The 21084-nt window shown below is 40.5% G+C and overlaps 1 protein-coding gene and 1 long non-coding RNA gene across 20 annotated transcripts in view; one reads left to right on the forward strand and one right to left on the reverse strand.

Moving 5' to 3' along the window:
• Positions 1 to 2534, reverse strand: part of ankhd1 (ankyrin repeat and KH domain containing 1) — a 159403-nt gene extending 156869 nt beyond the window's left edge. For 8 of the 19 annotated variants that reach the window (XM_043703626.1, XM_043703625.1, XM_043703622.1 and 5 more), the window contains exon 1: positions 2124 to 2533. In XM_043703626.1, coding sequence (XP_043559561.1) covers positions 2124 to 2309 — 186 coding nt within the window. In that variant the 5' untranslated portion in view covers positions 2310 to 2533. Of the gene's footprint in view, positions 1 to 2123 lie in introns of all 19 variants that reach the window. The other 11 variants (XM_043703634.1, XM_043703628.1, XM_043703627.1 and 8 more) reach the window with 3 other exon arrangements.
• The window catches only part of LOC122556651, a 50914-nt gene continuing 31664 nt past the window's right edge, over positions 1835 to 21084 (forward strand). The window contains exon 1 of the long non-coding RNA XR_006313592.1: positions 1835 to 2003. This is a non-coding gene — a long non-coding RNA (uncharacterized LOC122556651). The remainder of the gene's footprint in view (positions 2004 to 21084) is intronic.

A 21084-nucleotide genomic window follows, 5' to 3' on the forward strand; every position in this document is an offset into this window, starting at 1 on the left:
TGGAACACTGCTCCTTCATAAAGGGGGGGGGTGCAGGAAGCCATTTCCTGATCTTAAAAGAATAAAAGCAAATTCAGGGAAAAGACAAAAATAAATTCAGAATGGTTTGCTTTGGTGCACATTGGGGAGAATGATAAAGCAAGAGAATCACTAAACAGCATTAATTTTAGGATCAATGAAGTCTATCTGCTGCTTTCACATTATGATGGGGCAGGAAAGAGGACTGAGATCTTGGCAGAGGAAAGTGAAATCTGATTGCATACGTGACACAGCCACATCTCATGACACATTTGTAACTGCATAACAGGTCAATTCAGTTCAGCAAACTTTAGAATTGAGGGAGTAAAGATGGGCAAAACCAGAAGAGAACAAACAGAACATCATCATGCCAGAGTCTTACATGAGAAAGAATCAAGTGGTGAAAGTGAAGGAATGCCAGAACTAATTAACAGTCATAGATCCACTGGGGCACTGAGAACAAGGAGTCAGGCACTGAAGCTAACAGAATAATTGCCTCTTGTGTGACAGGACAGGGTTCAACTATACACCAACATGCATGGTGTTAAGTTCTCAAATAATAAACAACCATGTGCAGCTATCAGACACTAAGGACATAGAACTTGTTTGTACCTTCAAATACAAACAAAATTTCAATATACGTATAAACATTAATTTGAATAAAGCAATGACAAAATTCAAATCAAATTTTGACAAAACTGTGATCCATAGTAATAATTTTATCAAGGTGCACCATTTAGTTATCTAATTACATTTGATGTTAATCCAGGAAAAAATAATTTTATGGCTGTGTATTCCCTCAATGCAGCTTGAGCATAATTTAGCTAATGTCAGATAAAAAGATAAACTAATCAGCTATGTTGTACCTGTGCAAATATTTTAAACCAAAATTCTGTTCTCAGCATCCAAACCCTTTTAAATTAGTTTTAACTTGTCCGTTGTCCCCCGAGACTGTTAAATCATAAAAAACCAAATGTTGTCAAGTTGAAGTTAAAGAAATTTGTAACGTTTGCTTCTGGCTCTTATTTTCATGTGCTCGCTGTAAACTGTAATATTTTGTCCATTTCTGTAGCCAAACCCAATTGTGTACGCTTGCAGACTAAAAACGCTGCTTTGTACTATTTTAAGATGCAACTGTAAAATGCCCCAAACAAAGTTGAAATTGTAAAACAGTAATGACATTATCGGTTCCCTCAAATGAATGATCTACCGATTCTCCCACACATACATAACCTCTTCTACAGTGAAACTAGGCACGTCACGTTCCTTTGGTAGCAGATCAAAATCAAATGTAGAACTATAATTGAGATGTAAACTAGAAACATAGCCTTTTTCAGACCTTAAATCATGTGACAAGGCCCGAAATACGGTATTTGTGCGAACGGGGACAACACAGGACCAGGGGCCTACTCGCTCATTTCCATTACGTTAGGCGCTTCCTGGCGTAAATGGGAATAATATGGTACCTTCGAACTCCGTTTATAGTCAAATGTACGTAAGCGAAATATATTTACAGAAAATGGGGCAGAAAAAAATCTGAGTTGACATCTTATGCAGTTTGTCCAATCTAATCGATGCGTTCATACTGTGGGAAATACTTAATATACCAGTCCTTAATGGTTCAACTTACATTAATCGTAATTCGAAAAGGGTTAGTGGCTTCAGGACAATTCAGGCCAGAACTAGTTTTTAGGTTCCAAAAAAAACCAAGCAGCGAGTCGGTAGCCTAATGGGAGTTGTAGTCCCAGTTTCCCGACGCTCCGATTCCAATCAAACTCCGAGTCGAACGTACGAACTACATTTCCCAGGATTTCTCCTCTCACCACCACCACCACCACCCACCTCCCCCCCCACCCCGACACAATCTCCGGCCTACCGTTTCGGCCAGCCCAGCGCCGAGCCTCGGCTTCGTCTTACAAATTTAGACCCGGATCTGTGCGCACTGCCACCACCATTACAGGTCTCGGGCCTACTATTCAAAGGAGGTGAGATTATTGCCGGGGAGAAAGCATCAGAAGGGGAGGGGGCCGCGTACTAGCACCTCAAAATGATTGACTAAAAGAACGGTTCCGTGAGTGGCAATGGTGAAGTGAGGGTCACTTTACCTCAGAAACCTCATCCTCTTCGCTACCGGAGAGCACAGCCAGCTTGAAATCCAGGCGATCCCCGGGTGTCGGCTCTAAAATGCGAACTTTAGTGCTGACGGCAGCGGTCACAGAATCTATTTCGTCTTCAAAGCCGTCTGTCATCGTGTCCAGCGCTCGGTTCTCCGCTATTACTTCATTCTGCATATTCTTGGCCCTCTATCCTTACCGTATCGGGCGCCTACGAGTCTGACGGATTTCGGCGTCTTTCGATCGTCCCGATGTAAAGTTTGACTTGGGCGACGAACAGCGAAAGCCCCCGCACCTCAGAGACAGACTAGGCCCCGCCAATATTAGTCCACCCGAACCATTAACTTCTGTGCGCCTGCTCCGACTAACTTGATAGGTGCACATCCGGCCCCCGCCCCTGCCCAACTGCTCGATACTGATTGGTCAGAAGGCCCATCTGACATTCTGGCACGCGGCGTAACGGCACGCAAAGCGGCCAGCAACTGGCTAGTATGGTTGTCAATCAAGTGGCTAGCGGGCTCGGATCAGGTTAGGTTGGTCAGCGATGTCTCCGAGAGAGAGAGAAAGACCCGGATTTGGGGGGTGGGTGTTGCACTTGCTTTCTGTGTGGGACAAAGATTCATTTACACAGCTGGGTGTTTACCTGTCCTCTTTCATAATTTCAGAAAGGTAGTCTTTCTGAGCTTTAGGGGTTTAGTTTTTGTTGTTTTGTAGTTTTACCAGTTTTTGTGAATATTTTTGTCTCTTTGAGAGTCTATTTGCTGCTAGCTCCAGAAGTTGAGTCCACACACCAGGCTCAGAGTTGAAGGAAACCACGATTATTTTTTTCCCCTAAAAGCTATTCCCTGATTGCGCAATAGCGCAACCCGCCCCAGAGGGGAAGTATAGGTGATTTTACATTCTTCAAAATACGCCACAGGAAGTCATGGCTGAAGTGTATCTTTATTTTTATCTATATATCCTTTTTAAGGACATCTATCACATGCAGTCAGTGACAAATTCTGTTAAAACGCATTTATAGGTGACGAGCCCCATTATTGAAAATTCACTGCAAGTTTGCAAACATCCAGCACATAAGTACTGTTATCAAATGCAAACACTGAAAGTTACGCTGTTGTCACGTTGCTAGGGCCTTCGGCTTGTTCAAATAGAAGTACTGTGGAAGAGTAGAAGAATTTGAGTTTAGAAGTTGAGAGGGCATTTGGCAACACTTGACAACAATTCGTATCAAGATAGTGTTTTCAACGTAGTAAAATTTCAGATGTATACAGGTGCCTTATCAGACAAACGAGTAACCAAATGCAAGCATTACAGTAATTGATCAGAAACTTGATGGAAGAGGTTGGTGTTAAGGAGGATCAAAAGGTAGGAGAAAGACAAGCTAAGTAGAACTTCTTGGAAAGAGAATTTGAGAGTTTGGGGCATAGACAGTTGAGGACAAAGCTTATATCAGAAGGGCAAAGCAAATTTGGGATGTTCAAGAAGTCAGAATTGGAGCAATGGTGAGTTTTTGGAGAGTTGTAAGAGTTGGAGCAGGTTACAGCTGTAAGGTGGCTCATAGTAGGATTTAAATAAGCCAATCAGACACAAACAAAATTTCTGGCTTTTATTGCATTGTATAGTATACAAAAGCAAATCTATGTGAATCCATAAGGATACATCAGATTACTGTATGTAGTATCGGGCTGCATACCTGTATTATAGGAACGATTTTGTGGCTTTGGAGTGGACAATGAGTTCAGATCTCAGATGCTATTCAGCAGGATGAAAAACAAATATGATGGAAGATTTGAAAATCCAGATTGTTTTTCATTAGACTAATGCAAATTATCGGGCACCGTGATAAATATGTTTAAATTTAAGAAAAAAAAACCCTTATGGTACAAAGAAGTAGGTTTTCCAGTATTAGGGTTAAGTCATGAAAAGGAGAGATTCAAGCTAAAATGTGAAATATTTAAATCGGTGTGCAAGTGAAATTTACTTGTACTCAGCATTATGAGGATGTGGAGTTCACATTCATAGAATGATTACAGTGTACAGTAGAAGGACTTTGTTGATCCATTTTGTCTGTGTCTGCTCTCTGCAAAAGGAACTCTGGTCATTCCTTTCCCATGCATTTCCCTGTAGCCTAGCAAATGCTTTCCATTCTAATAATTATCCAATTCTGTCTTGAAAGCCATGATTGAATCTATCTCCCCACACTCTAGACAGTGTATTATACATCCTAACTACTCTCTCGTGTAAATTAAGTTTTATCTTGTGTTATCTTTGGTCCTTTTGCCTTAAAACTGTGCTCGAAGGTTCTCAATCTTTTCACCAATATGAACAATTCTTTTTCATCATCTTGATCCACATCTCTCATGATTTGAGACAGCTTTATCATATATCCTCTCAACCTTCTCTTTGCTAAGGATGACAGTTGCAGTTTTCTAACCTGATAAAGTAACTCACGCCCCTCATCCTTGGTATCATTCTTGTTTCTGTACAAGGTCTACTGCCTTCTCAGCCTTTCTAAACTGCAATAATTAGCATCGAGTACAATATTCCAGTTGAGGATAAAACAGTATTTATAAAGGTTCACAATGACTTGTTTACTTTTGCATTGTCTGCTTCTATTGAAGCTCAGGGCCTAAATGCTTACTTTACTATTATTAACCTGCTCTACCAACTTCTCAATTTGTGCATATACCAATGTAACGTTTATGTCATAGTATTCTTCCTTGATCTTCCTACCAAAATGTATCACTCAGACTTCTCTCTATTAAATTTCACTTGCCATCTGCCAACTGTATTATTGAAGTCTATCACTCACCTCATAGTTTGCAATACTTCTAAGTTTTGTATACACTGCACATTTTGAATTGTTCAAGTCAAGCTCATTAATATGAATCAAGGAAAGCAGTGATCCTAATATTGACACCGGAGGAAATCCTACTCTACCTGTTCCCAAGTCAGAGTAACAGCAGTTTATTATTACTCTATTTCCCATCCATGTTGTCATTGTCTCTTTTTATTCCATGGACTTTAAACTTGCTAGCAAGCCTGTTATGGAGCATGTTATCAAATACCTTTTGGAAATCACTATATTTATCACAAAATCCTCATCATTCTTATCTTGCTAACCTCATCAAAAGCTCAAGCAAGTTAGTTAAATATGGCTTTCAATTTTTTTGACAAATTTGGGTTTGCGTTCCTTTATTAATCAATATTTGTCCAAGTGATTGTTAATTTTGTCCCCAATTATCATTATATTGGTTTTCAACAAGTAAGATTAACCTAATTGCCTGTAGTTAATGACCTTATCCTTCCACCTTTTGTTTTGAAAGAAAATTTTGCAATTCGCTAGTCCTTTGGCATTACCTTAGCATTGGGTAAAAGATTGAAAGATATGACTAGTGTCTCTGAAATTTACACACTTCCCTCAGTATCCTGGACAGCATCTAATCTGGTCTTTATTTTAAGTTTTTCCATTGGGTGTTAGAGTTACTAGCAGGGCCAGCTGTTGTCTATCTCTATTTCAACTCTAACAGCCAGACCTACTATGCTTTTTTCTAGGTAGTATTATTTGCTAGATTATTATTCCAGGGACGAATCTTGCCCTGACAGATGGTGTAATTTGAATTCACTAAAATGAAATTTGGAATTAAGAGTCTCATGATGACATCAAACATTGCTAATTGTTGGAAAACCCTTCTGGTTCACTAATGTCCTTTAGGAAAGGAAATCTGCCCTGACCTGGTCTGGCCGACATGTGACTCCAGATCAACAGCAATATGGTTGTCTCTTAGGGAATTACAGGTTGGCAATTAGTGGGCAGTTATAGATGGGCATTAAATGCTGGTCAAATTAAGGCAATTACCTGATTGTGGATCTGGAATTATATGTCGACCAGACTAGGTATGAATGGCGGAATTTCCTCCCTAGTAGAAATCAGATTTTTATAATAATTGGTTATAGCTTTCATGCTCACCATTAGTGAAATCACCTTTCATGTTCCATATTTCTGAATTGAATTTTAAATTTTACTAGCTGCTATCATTCAGTTTGAAACCACATCATCAAAGCATTAACCTGTCTCTTGTCGAATTAATAATTCAGTAACCTAGCACTGCAGCACCGTCTCCAGTATTTCAACCACCTCCTCTTTCAACATGGCTTTGACAATAAGTAGACCTTAGTAATGATAAATGCAAGGTAGCTGTTTAGTAACTCAGTCATGACCTCTACTTCTATACAAAAGATAAATTCCCTACTAAGGTCCCAAACCAGCTCATACCATCTTTTACTATACTTTTACTATTCATGTACCTTAGAAGACTTTTGGATCCCATTTTACATCAGCTGCTAGTCTCTTTTTACATTCGGTCTTTGATTCTCTCATTATTAATCCCTTACAAATTTTATATTTTCAACTGGTCTTCACTTGTGTTATCAACATGGTATTGGTCATGTGCATCCCTTTTGTGAACCATGACCCCTTTTAAGGCAGCCAATTGCTTGTTACAATATTACCTACCAATCTTTGATTCCAATTTATCTGACCAATGTTTTTGTTTTCACCCCACTGAAGTTGGACCAGCCACAATTATTTCCAACTGTATTGCTCCTTCTTCTTTTCCACAGCTAACCTAAGTCTTATGATACCACGGGTGAAATACAATGCCCTTCCCTGTGATGAGTTTACTGGTGGGGAGGGTATTTAATCAGGCGAAGAGATGATAGGTTTAACGCAGCTATAAGCCTCTCATTGGTCATGTCTTCTGCTCCTGAGATCCTTAGTCTTGGGTAGGACCACCATTGGTCTGGCAGGTACCTAAATGACACTTAATTTGGTGAACCTTCCCTAAATAAGGCAAAATGCACTTTTTGCTGACTCTTCAGCAATGTGTGAAACTTCTATCTTCTCCATTAAATACACCCTACAATCCACTTCCAGGTTTGCTGGTTGAGGCAGAGATTGAACGAGAGAATAGATTCCCTACAGTGCAGATCGAGGTCATTTGGCCCATTGAGTCTGTTTTGACTCTCTAAAAAACATCCCAACCCATCTTAATAACCATAGCTACTCCACCGAGCCTCCACATCCCTGGACACAATGGGGTAATTTAAGATGCCAAAACCACCTAACCTGCAGATCTTTGGACTATGTGAGGAAACCAGAGCGCCCAGAGGAAATCCATACAGACATGGGGAAAGTGTGCAAACTCCACACAGACAGTCGCCCGAAGCTGGAATTGAATCCATGTGCCTGGCGCTGTGCAGCAGCAGCACTAACCACTTTGCCACCCAAAACAATTCCAACTGTGGAGATGCTGGTGATTGAACCCAGGGCCTCATACATGCACTGCTGTACCACTGAGCTGCAACCATTCAAGATTAGATTTAATAGATAGATGAATGGAATGTGTGAAGGGATATGGGAATATATGGGTAAGTATGATTAAAAGCTCATGTCACCAAATCAAATCTTTTGTTTAGGTTTTGAAATTCATCTGAGAGTGGTCCTAGGATGGTATATCTTTCTCACATTATAATGTGGTAACATAAATGGTTGATTCATGGTTGGTGCAAAAATAACTAAAATGTGGCTCATATTACAAACCCCCAGCCTGTGTGTTTAGCAAGTTACACTATCAAAGTGGAAGAGAGCAGTATAACAAAGCATCTTTACCCCTAGCACAAGAGTGATATAGAACATTGTGTAACATTTGGGTTTGGGCGTAAAGAAAGGAAGAGAGAAAATAAAGGAATGACTCAATAGCATTTGTGCGTCTGGCTGTAGCTTTCAGAGAAAAGCGTCTTGGAGAGATTGGAGAGGAGAATTGTGAAGAAAATAAAGATTTATTTTTAAAAATATGTCATTTCTAGTACTAAGGATTTCCTTAGTCTGGGTTTCTGGTTTTATATGATCAGAACAGACATGGATGGATATTGTGAGACCTAGGAAAAAATCCTTTCCAGTTTTTATTGATGTAACCATCACTAGATTATTTTATAGGAAAGGTCAAGCAAAAAAATAGAATTAGACTGTGCTTTCTAATGTTTCATATCCTTAAACCAAAACCATGTTTTATTGGCATGCTATTTAAGGCTGTTCTTGTCTTTGAGCCAGTTAAACTAATCCTGAGAGTAAGCTTAATAAAACACAATTGAAATGTTGACATTTCTAATAATGTGTTTCAGCAAATAACACATGGTACCATTTTCATAAGCCCTGAAAGAATTGCCTTCTGCTGTTGCTGCAGAGTCAAATTTAATAAAAGTCCAAGTTAAAGAATCTGCTGGGGTAGTAAGCACACCCACTTCGCAACACCTCATATTTCCCAGCCATTAAACAACTGTGAATCTTATTGTATGCAAAATGTAAGATAGTCACTGGACTTCAAAGTAATTTGTTTCTTTGAAGCACTTAAAAGTGGTTCTTAGAGGTCTGAGAATGTCTCTTACATACTTTATTTGATTTAGCATAAGGAGAAAATTTTTGCACACAGAGGTCCTTTGTACAGTAGGTCTTTACAGAAATAAAATTCTGTCTTGTACTTCAAATTGTGTCGCCTTACTGTCATAGGGTTGCAATTTTGTGCACTCTAAGATTATTACACAATTTCTGAAGGACGTAGATTTTCAGCATTTTTTTGTCTTCAGTGTGTTCTAGTAAGAGCTAAATGCTAGTGCAAAAGTTTGAAACAAATTCTAATTCAATTAAATATAAGTGATTTCTATTTTTCATATATAGTCCTTAACTGATTACAATACTATGATTCCTCTGGAGGGCTGATCATAAATCTTGCAGTTTATCCAAGAAATAAGACACTAAACAATTCCAGCGTGATTGGTGACCATTTCATTTTTAAACAGCTTCAACTCTATTGCTCTGAAATTCGTGGATTGTCAAGAAGATGTTTAAATTGATGTCTTCTAGATATGAAATATCACAGGATCAGATATTTTCATCATGAAGTTTTTACCTTCTGAAACCACTGATTGTTGCTGGCATTCAGTTTCATCAATGCCTCTCAAATATTTGGAATGAGTATCTGTAGTCTATCCTTTAGTTCCTCAATATCCGCCCATGGAATTCTCAACAGGTATAAACAAGCAATAATAATATTGCAAACTCTGACTTTACTTTGAATCTTTCAAAATCACCGAGAACAATTCTGACAACCTGACTGCAAGGTTAGAGGTCAACAGACTGTGGTATTTTCTGGTTTTTAATAGCTTAATATGACACAAGACATACATTTGAATTTTAACTCAGAGAATACAGGACTGACCTTTATAATGTCAATGATGATCCTAAAATGCTTACAGACCTGGGATTAACATTAAATTCTGATTGCTGCTGCAATTGAATTTCCTACTGTACTCTCATTGTTAGTATCACTATTCATGTTGATTCTGCTTTGTTCTGTAATGTACCTACATTAGCTATATTTTTTTTATGTGGTGTGTTAGCTCTATGCAGCTCTTTTTTGTTGTACTGCAATCGTATTGAGAAAACTCAATAAACATTTTGAAAAAGTTGTAAATAATCCTTGTCATTTAACATTTTTAAGCAGTTTGTACATAGTATACCAGCATATTGTCCAATCTGAGGTCTTTCACCCTTAGACAAGTTATAAATACAGCAAATTCAGAAAGAAAAACATTAGATAATTTGACAATGCCTACAATAATGTGCTGGGACTGAGGTTACTATTATCCAACAACCATAACCATCTTCATTTGTGCAAAGTTTTACACCAGGTAGTTTCAAGCTTCCTTGCTGAATCCTATTAACTTCATTGTTACAACAGTTCCCAGATGTCATGCTCAGTCAAATTCTGCCTCAATGTCAAGGGCAGTCAATCTCACTTTGCCTTTTTTTAAATTCATTCATGAGATGTGAGTTTTGCTGGCTGAGCCAGCATTTATTATCACCTTAACTGCCCTTGACAAGGCAATGATGCCTTGATCCACTGCAGTCTGTTTGATGTCATAATGCAGATCAGGAGGAAGTTCCAGGATTTTCTACCCAGCGACAGTGCCGAAACAGTGATATGGTTCCAAGTCTTGATGATTAGTAGCCTGGAGTGGATCTTAGTGGTGGTGTTCCCGTGTATCTACTGCCCCTGTCGTTCTAGATGATAATGGTGGTGGGTTTGGAAGGTAGTGACTAAGGAGAATTTGTGAATCTCTGCAGTGCATCTTGTACATGGTATAAATTAGCATTGTTGCAGAAAGAATGAATGTTTGGGGATGTGAACCGATCAAGCAGGATCCTGTGCCCTGGATGGTGCCAAGCTTTTTGAGTGTTTTTGGAGCTGCATTCATTCAGGCAAGTAGAGAGTACTCGATCACACTGCTGACTTGTATCATGTAAATAGTGGAATGGCTCTGGGGAGTCTAGAGGTGAATTAATTGCAGAAAGATTCCTTAATTCTGCCCTGCACTTGTATTCACATTATATAGTTAGCCAATTATGTTTCTGGTAGTTAATGAAGGGGAATTGTAATGGTAATGCCATTGAATGTCAAGAAGCCATAATTCAATTCTCTCTTATTGGAGATGGTCATTGCCTGGTATGAATGTTACTTGCTACTTGTCAACCAAGTCTGGATACTATCCAGCTCTTATTGCATTTGGATATGGATTGCTTTAGTATCTGAGTAGGCACAAATGTTTGTTCATTGTGTAATCATCTGTGAACATGACCCCTTATGATCTTATAATGAAAGGAAGGTCATTGATGAAACAGATGAAGATACTCTCCTGAGGAAATCCTACTGAGATGTCTTGGAGCTGAGATGACTGACCTTCAACAGTAATCCCCATCTTCCTTTGTGACTCCAACCAGCAGAGCATTTTCCCAAATTTTCTTTGAGCACCCTGCAAAACTAGAGTCGATGTCACATTTGGTCAAATGTAGCATTGTTGACTAGGGTGGTGTCTCTCATCTCTTCTTTGGAATTGTGTTTGGACCAAAACCGTGTAAAGGTCAGGAGCCATTCTGGAACCCAAACTGAGAGTTATCGAGCGGGTTATTACAAAGCAAGTGCTGCTTGATAGCACTGTTGATGACTCTTTCCACCACTTTACTGATGATCCAGAGTAAACTGAAGGGGTAGTGATTGACCTGTGGAAATAAAGCTTGTTTATCCATGTTTGGACAAAAACTGTGTTGAAATCTACAACAGAGTAATCCTGACAGCATCCAAACTAAATATTGAAATCATGTAGGAGAAAGTGAGGACTGTAGATGCTGGAGATCAGAGTCAAAAAGTGTGGTACTGGAAAAGCACAGCAGGTCAGGCAGCATCCAAGGAGCAGGAGAGTCAACATTTTGAACATAAGCTCTTCATCAGGAATGTTCCCATTGAAAGCATGTACTTGAGGAAAAAGAATTTTCTGTTGTACTATCTCAAGACTGTGTAAAACATACTATTAAGAGATATACTCATGGAGGGATCCAAGATGGCAGCGAGCTACGAAGATCGCACTGCAGAGCTCCGCAACGCAGCACAAGCGGGACAAACCTTTAACCCACCCAACCCAGACCATCGTGATATCTTGGGACTTCGGAAAGATCATGGAGCCCCAAGAAACTTGTAAAACTTAACTTACCTGCATCTCCAGTCGTCCAGAGATGCCGAAAAAGGGAGGAGGAGCATCCGAGGTCAGGTCTGCAGTTCAGCCTACGGGATCCTTGGAATCTATTACTTTCCAGGCCCTGGTGAATGAGCTCGCGAGATGATGGGGAAACAGATTGAAGAGAAGCTGGTTCCAATCTCTCTCATGCTGCAGAAGCATGAGCAGCAGCTGGGAGACTTGGAGAAGAGGACGGATGAGATGGAGCACAGGGTCACAGTGGTGGAAGCTGATGCCAGCTGATTCAAGGATAAGATCCAAGCCCTGGAGACGCAGGTCTGTAATTTGCGCGACAAAGTGGATAATTGAGAACAGAGGCAGGAGAAAAGAACATTCAGATCATCGGTCTGTCTGAAGGTAAGGAAGGTGAGCGGCCTGCAGAATTTGTTGAGAATTAGCTGCCAAAATTCCTTGACTTGGAGGCTCGCATAAGAGGATTGAAGATAGAGGAGGCTTACCAGATCGCAATGCGGAGATCGGGTCTGGGTCAATGTTCTCGTCCTCTCCTGGTGCAGTTCCATCATTACCAGGATAAGGAGAAAGCCACAGAGGCTTCCAGAGTCCAGGGGAAGGATTCGAAGGCCCTAATTTATGAGGGCTGTCAGAAAGTTCTTTCAGGACTTCTCAGTGGCGGTGATCCAGAAAAGAAATTCTTATAGCAGTGTCAAGAAAAGACTGAGGGAGCTTGGGATTCAGTACTCCCTGAGATATCCAGCAGTGCTTTGGTTCACCTTAGATGGATCCATACATCTCTTTGACACATCGGAGAAGGCAAGAGGCTGTGGACAAACTAATCTAATTTGAACAATTTTAGTATGTATAAATAGTGTTGTTTGGGTATGTGTTTATTATTCTGGAAAAGAAACAGAGGAAGTCCAGTTGGAGCTTTAGCTTTCTTTTTTTTTTCTCTATTGATAATAATTTGGTTTAAACTATGTTTGCCGACAGTTGGGATATATATTTCTAGTTTCTAATATGAAAGGATGGGTGGGGTATTTATTCCCCTTTTTTATGTGTTTTTTTTAATTCATGTTGGTATTCTATGGGATGTTTATTCTTTTCTGCTTGTGTTTCTGGTGCAGCTGAAGCTGGGAGAAGTGAAGGTGGCTGGGATGGTTAGATGCCTACTTATGGGAAGTTTGGGATGGGTAGTTGCCCCCTCTGGGAGGAGGTGAGTTCCCCTACTCAGCGCTGTTGGCGCTTTATATGTTGGTTTGTTCTTTGGTTTTTGTTTATAATTTTCAATAATTTTGCAGGTTTGTTAAATGTAGTGGTTTTAGTTTATGTAGTTTTTATATTTGGATCCTGTGACACTAAGGCTCAGCAGTTTGTGGTTCGGGTTCCTCCTCTCTGGAATTTAAATGTTATTTATTAAATGGTGTATCTGGAATATCAAGGAAAGTCACTGAGCAATTAAGAGGAAGGAGGTACTCTTGAGTCTTAGAAAGGAGAAGGTAGATATTGCTTTGTTACAGGAGACACACTTGGATGACAAGGAGCATCTGAAATTACAGCAGAATAGTTTTAACCGAGTTTATTTTTCATAATTTGATATCAGAAGTAGGGGAGTGGCTATATTGGTTAGGAAGAATCTCCCATTTAAGTTGTTAGAGTGTGTTAAAGACACACATGGGAGGTCTGTAATTCTTAAAGCCTTGATAAATAGGGAAAAATATGGTGTTTTAAATGTTTATTGCCCTCCAGCTCATCCCCTTAAATTTTTGGTAGACGCTTTTTCTAAACTGCTAAGTCTCAAGTCCCAGCACATCATTATAGCGAGAGATTTTAACTGTCTTATGGATTCCACAGTAGACAGGTTACCCAAAGGTCCCTCACCCTCTGTATAAACTAAACAGTTAGTGGGTCTGTGTGGGGAATTAGGATTGGTGGATGTCTGGAGGCGTCCCCACCCTAAAGGTAGGGATTTTATGTTTTTCTCCAATCCGCACAGATGTCACACTAGGATTGATTTTTTCTGACCCCTGCGGTAACCCTGGATTTGGTGGCATCTTGTACAATTGATAATATTACCATCTCCGATCATCCAGTGTACCTTATGTTTAAGATTAAGGACGTTACAGTGGGTTGGAGGCACTAGTGAATGGATCCCTTTATCCTCAAGGATAATAAGCTTGTGGAATATTTCTCTAGGGAATTTCGGATGTTCTTAGACATCAACTTAGGCTCGGTTGGTAGATCATCCGTCCTCTGGGAAACTGCCAAAGCCTATGCTAGGGGGTTAGTTATTTCATATTCCACCAGTAGGAAGCAGCAGAAGAATGAGCAGCAACGTCGCCTTGAAGCACAGTCAAAGGCATACGAGAAAGCCTACTTTGACAGAAACTCGTTGGTCAAACTACAGAGGATTACCGCGCTGTGGTCTGCATTGAATTCCATGCTCACGCAGACGGCAAAGAAGGAACTGGATTTTGCAAAGCAAAGGTTATATGAGATGGTGTCAAGCCAAGCAAATACTTAGTGTACTTCGCCAGAAAAAGGAGAGCCCCACAAGCCATTACAGCAATTAGGGAAGGGTCTGGAAACCTAACGTGATTCTAAAAAGATTAGTATGGCGTTCCAGAGATTTTCCCGAGGATTGTGAGGAGGGGCAGGCCAAAATGGAATTTTCTTTAGGAATCTGAAGCTCCCGGGTGTGACTCCCAAACAAGAGCAAGAAGTGCAGGAAGTTGGGAGGCAGTTTCAGAGTGGAAAGGCGCCCGGTCCTGACAGACCTCCCAGTGATTTCTATAAGGAATGTATAAGTATACTGTCAGGCCCAATGCTCAATGTGTTTAATGATTCATACAGTCATGATTGTCTCCCATCATCTCTGTGAGTGGCCAACATTTCAGTTGTCCTTAAAAAAGGAAAGGACCCAGAAGACTGTGCTTCGTACAGGTCTATCTCGCTCTTAATGTGGACTTTAAAATCCTCTCTAAGATTCTCGCGTTAAGGCTGGAGTCTGTGTTATCCTCTATTAATAAAGAGGATCAGACGGGCTTCATAAAGGGTTGCAGATCCTCCAATAATAATGTCAGGAGGCTGCTTAATGTAATTCAAGCATGCCAAAAACAGTCAATACAGGAATTGGTGATTTCTCTAGATGCAGAGAAGACATTTGGCCGAGTTGAGTGGCCGTACCTTTTCTATACTCTGGAGCAGTTTGGTTTGGGCGAAGTCTTTATAAGATATGTAAAGGTTCTCCATGGCGCTCCTCACCAACGGGGTACGATCAAGCAATTTTAATATTTTTAGGAGCAGCCAGCAAGGCTGTCCCCTTTCACCATTGCTTTTTTCGTTGCTGATTGAACCATTGGCAGAGGCCATTCATGGGGATCCCAATATATCAGCTCCAGAAGTGGGGTCAAAATTACATAAGATTTCATTGTATGCAGACAATGTCCTAATTTTTTTGACAAATCCAGCAGTTTCAGTGCCTCGCCTGATACAATGCATTCGTGTGTTTGGTGCTTTTCGGGGTACGAGATTAACTTTGCAAAATCAGAGGCTATGCCTATGGGTGGTCTTATGAAGGAGCTAGGTCTTGAGGGTTACTATAGATTCCCATTTAGGTGGTCACAGGGAGGTTTTGTGTATTTGGGCATATTCATGACTCCAGTTCTGGATTGGCTGTTCAAAGCCAATTTTATTCAATTATTTGAAAAAATTAAACAAAATCTTCAAAGATGGGAGGCACTTCCTGTCTCATGGTTGGGTTGGATAGCGCTTATTAAGATGAATATTCTCCCCCGTTTGCTAGACCCTATACGGATGCTCCCCCTGATTTTCAATAAGCAAATACTCAGGAGACTGAATGGCTGGTTCAGCTCCTTTATTTGGCATCGTAAGCGACCCCTCATTAAATTAGCTAAACTGCAACTGCCTCACAGATTGGGTGGAGAGAACCTTCTGGACATTAAAATTGACCAACTAAGCTCGCTTTTGTCCTACGTGAATGATTGGGTTTGTGGAGACCGTCTTTCAATATGGCTAGATATCGAAGCCTCCCAGGCAAGGTGCCTCCTTATCAGTTTGCTGTTTTTGGAGAAAAATGAGGACAATTAGGGAATATTGCCACAACCCAATAGTTATCAATACTGTTAAAGCATGGAGGGCAATTTGGCAGAGGGAGGGCAATGTTGGTAACACATCTTTGCTTACCTTTAATGGATATGCTGAATTTTCAACTGGGGGTGATAGATTCAGGATTTAAACATTGGGCAGCTACAGGTGTGTCTTGCATGGGCGATTTATTTGAGGGAGATGTAATGATGTCCTTCAATCAGTTAGTACGGAAGTACGAGTTATCTAATAGAGACCTCTTTTGCTTTTTTCAAGTTAGGGATTTTATTCAAAAAAAAAAGTACACTTTTGACTGATCCCTACAAATCTGACATAGAGAGGGGGGTGCTAAGTGCTAAGAGTACACTTTCTGTCAGTACTTTATATCATCAATTGGGGGGGGTGCCACCTCAGATGAGTTTGATCAACTCTGCAGGATGTGGGAGAGAAAGCTGGGTGTTGAAGTCTCCTCAGACGCATGGGAGGATATTTGGGAGAATGCAAGGAAGATATCAATTTGCAATAAGACCCATTCTTTACAGTTGAAGATTCTGCACAGTGTCCACTTGGCTCCGGTCTGTTTGTCAAAATTTAAACCAGGGGTATCTTCAGCATGCCCCAAGTGCAAGGTCTGTATGGGCACTCTTACCCTTTGTCTCTGGTCTTGTGATAGGCTTCAAACATATTGGAGCGCTGTGGTGGGCGCAATGGAGAGGATTTTGGATGTAATGGTGGAGAAGGACCCAATCTCCCTCCTTTTGGGTCTGCCCACTGTATTTCCTGCAGATGCGCATAAGAAAAAAACTTTTCAATATTCTCAAGTCGCATGCAAGAAAGAATATCTTGCTCGGTTGGATATCTGAAAATCCCCCAGGCCTGTCGGGTTGGCGGAAGATTGTTATGGAGCATATTCCCTTGAATTTTCTCTCAAATATGGTACACCACAAAACTGAGAATTTTTGTAAGACATGGCAGCCCTTTTTGGAATACCTTGATACAGATTTATCTGCCAGACTAACAAGGGCTTTTATGTAGCCGTAATGATTGTGTTTTATGAGTCCAATATCCAAGGAGGAGGAACTGTGAATGTATGAGCTGGGCTGAATTATTGCCATTTATAAGTTTGTTGTTAGTTATTTATTTATTTAGTAAAGTAGCCTGCGATAGGGTTAAGGTTAGGCCAGTTTGGGTTTTTTTTATTCTATACTTTTCTGTATATGTTTATACATATGTATGAGAGTGGGTTGGTTTTTTTAAATTGTTTTTTTGTACTGTTTGAATTGTATTGTTTTGTACTTGTAATATTAAAAAATCAATTATTTTTCAATAAAAATATATTTAAAAGAAAAGAAATATACTCATGATATTATTACCTTAACATTGCATGTGCCTTGATGGAATAAAGGTCTCAGATTCAACTTAGCAGGGGTCACTTGAAGCATGACACGTTGATGGAAGGGTGCTGTGGTTTGTAACCAAAAAGTTTAGTAATTGCTCAGACACTGACATGTCTGTGACTGTATGTATGTATATACCAGGATAAACTTCTTTTCTAACCTTAAGTACCAAATTACTGAGACCTATTTTAATGTTATAGGCACTAACATAAGGATTACTTGATCAGATACAGCCATCCTGCTGAAGTCAAAAGGCCACAAAACATTGGCAGATCACCACATTATAGACAAAAAGGGGGATGTGAGATAAAGCACAACCGATATTTCAATGTGTCACCTTACGCACAAGTCAAACTGCCTCACATCCTGTAAATTTCTATCATTCCATGATTCAAACTGAGCACAGGGATTAATTTTGACTGATTCAGGCACTTTATAAAGTCAACAATAAAGATGAAAAAATGAAGCACATCAAATGTTGGAATTCTGATCTTAAACGTAGAAAATGCTGAAATCATAGATTTGCCAAAAGTTACACCTTAAACAGTTGGAAATGTTGATGTATCTCTCGCATTAATTCACATTGTGAATATATACATAATGGAGAAATTACTACCAAGAGGTTAAAAATCCTCATTATAGCTTTGCACTTGGACTCTTGCCTCTGGATTAGACAGGCATTACTTCAATACATCTTTCAAATATTGGAGTACATAATTCAGACTCATGCCTTGAGGTTCAACTCCATCGAGTGCAGTTAAAACATAAGGACAAGGAGCAGGAGTAGGCCATCTGGCCCTTCGAGCCTGCTCCGCCATTCAAGAAGATCATGGCTGATCTTTTCCTGGCTTCAGCTCCACATACTCGCCCTCTCACCCTATCCATTAATTCCTTTATTGTTCAAAAATTTATCTACCTTAGCATTAAAAACATTAACTGAAATAATGTCAACTACTTCACTGGGCAAGGAATTCAGAAATTAACAATCTCTGGGTGAAGGAGTTCCTCAGTTCAGTCCTAAGTCTGCTCCCTCTCATCTTGAGGCTATGACCTCTTCTCCTAGCTTCACCTGCCAGTGGAAGAACCCTCTCTACTTCAATCTTATCTCTTCCCTTCGTAGTTTTCTATGTTTCTATAAGATCCTCTATCAATCTTCTGAATTCCAATGAATATAATCCCAATCTACTCAGTCTCTCCTCATAAACCAACCCCCTCAACTCTGGAATCAACCAAGTGAACCTCCTCTGCAGCTCATCCTTTCTCAAGAAAGGAAACCAAAACTACATGCAATACTCCAGGGTGTGGCCTCACCAGCACCTTGTACAGCTGCAACATAACCTCTCTGCTTTTAAACTCAATTCCTTTAGCAATGATGGAAAAAAATTCCATTTGCCATCCAAATTATTTGTTGCAGACCAACCTTCTGTGATTCATGCACAAGGACACCCAGGTCCCTCTGCATAACAGCATAGGGCAGCTTTTTACCATTCAAGGAATAGTCCTTTTTACTATTAATCTGACCAAAATATATGACCTCACATTTATTAACATTAGATTCCATCTGCCAGACCTTTGCCCACTTACTCAATGTATCTATGTTCCTCTGCAAAGTTCCACAGTCCTCTGCACACTTTGCTCTTCCACTCATCTGAGTGTCATCTGCAAACTTTGACACCCTACACATGATCCCCAACTCCAAATCATCTATATAGATTGTAAATAATTGCAGCCCGAACACCAATCCCTGAGGCACACCACTAGTCACTGATTGCCAACCAGAATAGCACTCATTTATCCCCACTCTATGCTTCCTGTTAGTTAACCAATCCTCTATCCATGCTAATACTTCACCCCTAACACCATGCATCGTTATCTTATGCAGCAGCCTCTTGTGCGGCACCTTGTCGAAGGCCTTTTAAAAATCTAGGTATACCTCATCCATTGGCTCCCCATTGTCCACCTTGCTCGTAATGTTTTCATAGAATTCCAAACGATTTGCCAAGCATGACCTGCCCTTCATGAACCCATGCTGTGTCGGGACAATTTCTATTGAGATGCCTTGCTATCTCTTCCTTGATAATAGATTCAAACATCTTGCCCACTACAGAGATTAGTTAACCGGTCTATAATTCCCCATTTTTGGTCTACATCCCTTTTTAAAAAAAGCATCATATTTGCTGTTTTCCAATCTGCTGGGACTGCCCCAGAGTCCAGCGAATTTTGGAAAATTACCGTCGGTGCACCTGCTATTACTCCTGCCATCTTTTTAGTATCCTGGGATGCAGTCAATCAGGGCCAGCAGACGTATCAATCCGTGGCTCCATTAGCTTGCCCAACACTAGCCCCTCTTCCGTAATAATGATTGTTTCCAGGTCCTCACCTACCTTCGTCTCTTTGTCAATTACTGGCATGTTATTAGTGTTCTCCACTGTGAAGACAGATACGAAATACCTATTCAATGCCTCAGCCATTTCATCATATCCCATAACTAAATTCCCCTTCTCATCCTCTAAAGGGCCAATGTTTATTTTAGCCACTCTTTTTTGTTTTATATATTTATAGAAACTTTTGCGAACTGAATTTATATTCTGTGCCATTTTCTTCTCATGTTCTATCTTACTTTTCCTTACAGCTCTTTTGTGGCTTTCTGTTGACCTTTAAAGTTTTCACAATCTTCTAGTTTGATGCTATTTTTGGCTACTCTGTATGCCTACTCTTTCAATTTGATTGCCTCCCTTATTCCCTTAGACACCCACGGAAGATTACTCCTTTTTATTTTAGCAGTCCTACCTTTTCACTGGGGGAAAGTGAGGACTGCAGATGCTGGAGATCAGAGCTGAAAATGTGTTGCTGGAAAAGTGCAGCAGGTCAGACAGCATCCAAGGAGCAGGGGAATCAACATTTCGGGCATGAGCCCTTCTTCAGGAATTACTGAAGGGGGGCTCATGCCCGAAACGTCGATTCTCTTGCTCCTAGGATGCTGCCTGACCTGCTGCACTTTTCCAGCAACACATTTTCAGCTACCTTTTCACTGGAATATACTTTTGCTGACCACTTTGAAAAATTGCTTTGAAAGTCCTCCACTGTTAATTGTCAATTGTCCCACCATAAAATTTTTGTTTCCGGTCTACTTTAGCCAAGTCATAGTCATGGAGTCAGAGATGTACAGCATGGAAACAGACCCTTCGGTCCAACATGTCCATGCCGACCAGATATCCCAACACACTCTAGTCCCACCTGCCAGCACCCGGCTCATATCCCTCCAAACCCTTTCTATTCATATACCCATCCAAATGCCTCTTAAATGTTTCAATTGTGCCAGCCTCCACCACTTCCTCTGGCAGCTCATTTCATACACGTACCACCCTCTGTGTGAAAGGATTGCCCCTTAGGTCTCTTTTATATCTTTCCCCTCTCACCCTAAACTTATGCCCTCTAGTTCTGGACTCCCCGACCCCAGGGAAAAGACTTTGCCTATTTACCCTATCCATGCCCCTCATAATTTTGTAAACTTCTATAAGGTCATCCCCCAACCTCCGACGCTCCATGGAAAACAGCCCCAGCCTGTTCAGTCTCTCTTTATAGCTCTTATCCTCCAACCCTGGCAACATTTTCTGAACCCTTTCAAGTTTCACAACATCTTTCCGATAGGAAGGAGACTAGAATTGCACGCAATATTCCAACAGTGGCCTAACCAATGTCCTGTAAAGCCGCAACATGACCTCCCAACTCCTGTACTCAATACTCTGACCAATAAAGGAAAGCAAACCAAACGCCTTCTTCACTATCCTCTCTCCCTGCGACTCCACTTTCAAGGAACTATGAACCTGCACTCCAAGGTCTCTTTGTTCAGCAACACTCCC

Source organism: Chiloscyllium plagiosum, chromosome 14 (genome assembly GCF_004010195.1).
Source record: "Chiloscyllium plagiosum isolate BGI_BamShark_2017 chromosome 14, ASM401019v2, whole genome shotgun sequence".
In the NCBI taxonomy this organism is placed as follows: Eukaryota; Metazoa; Chordata; class Chondrichthyes; order Orectolobiformes; family Hemiscylliidae; genus Chiloscyllium; species Chiloscyllium plagiosum.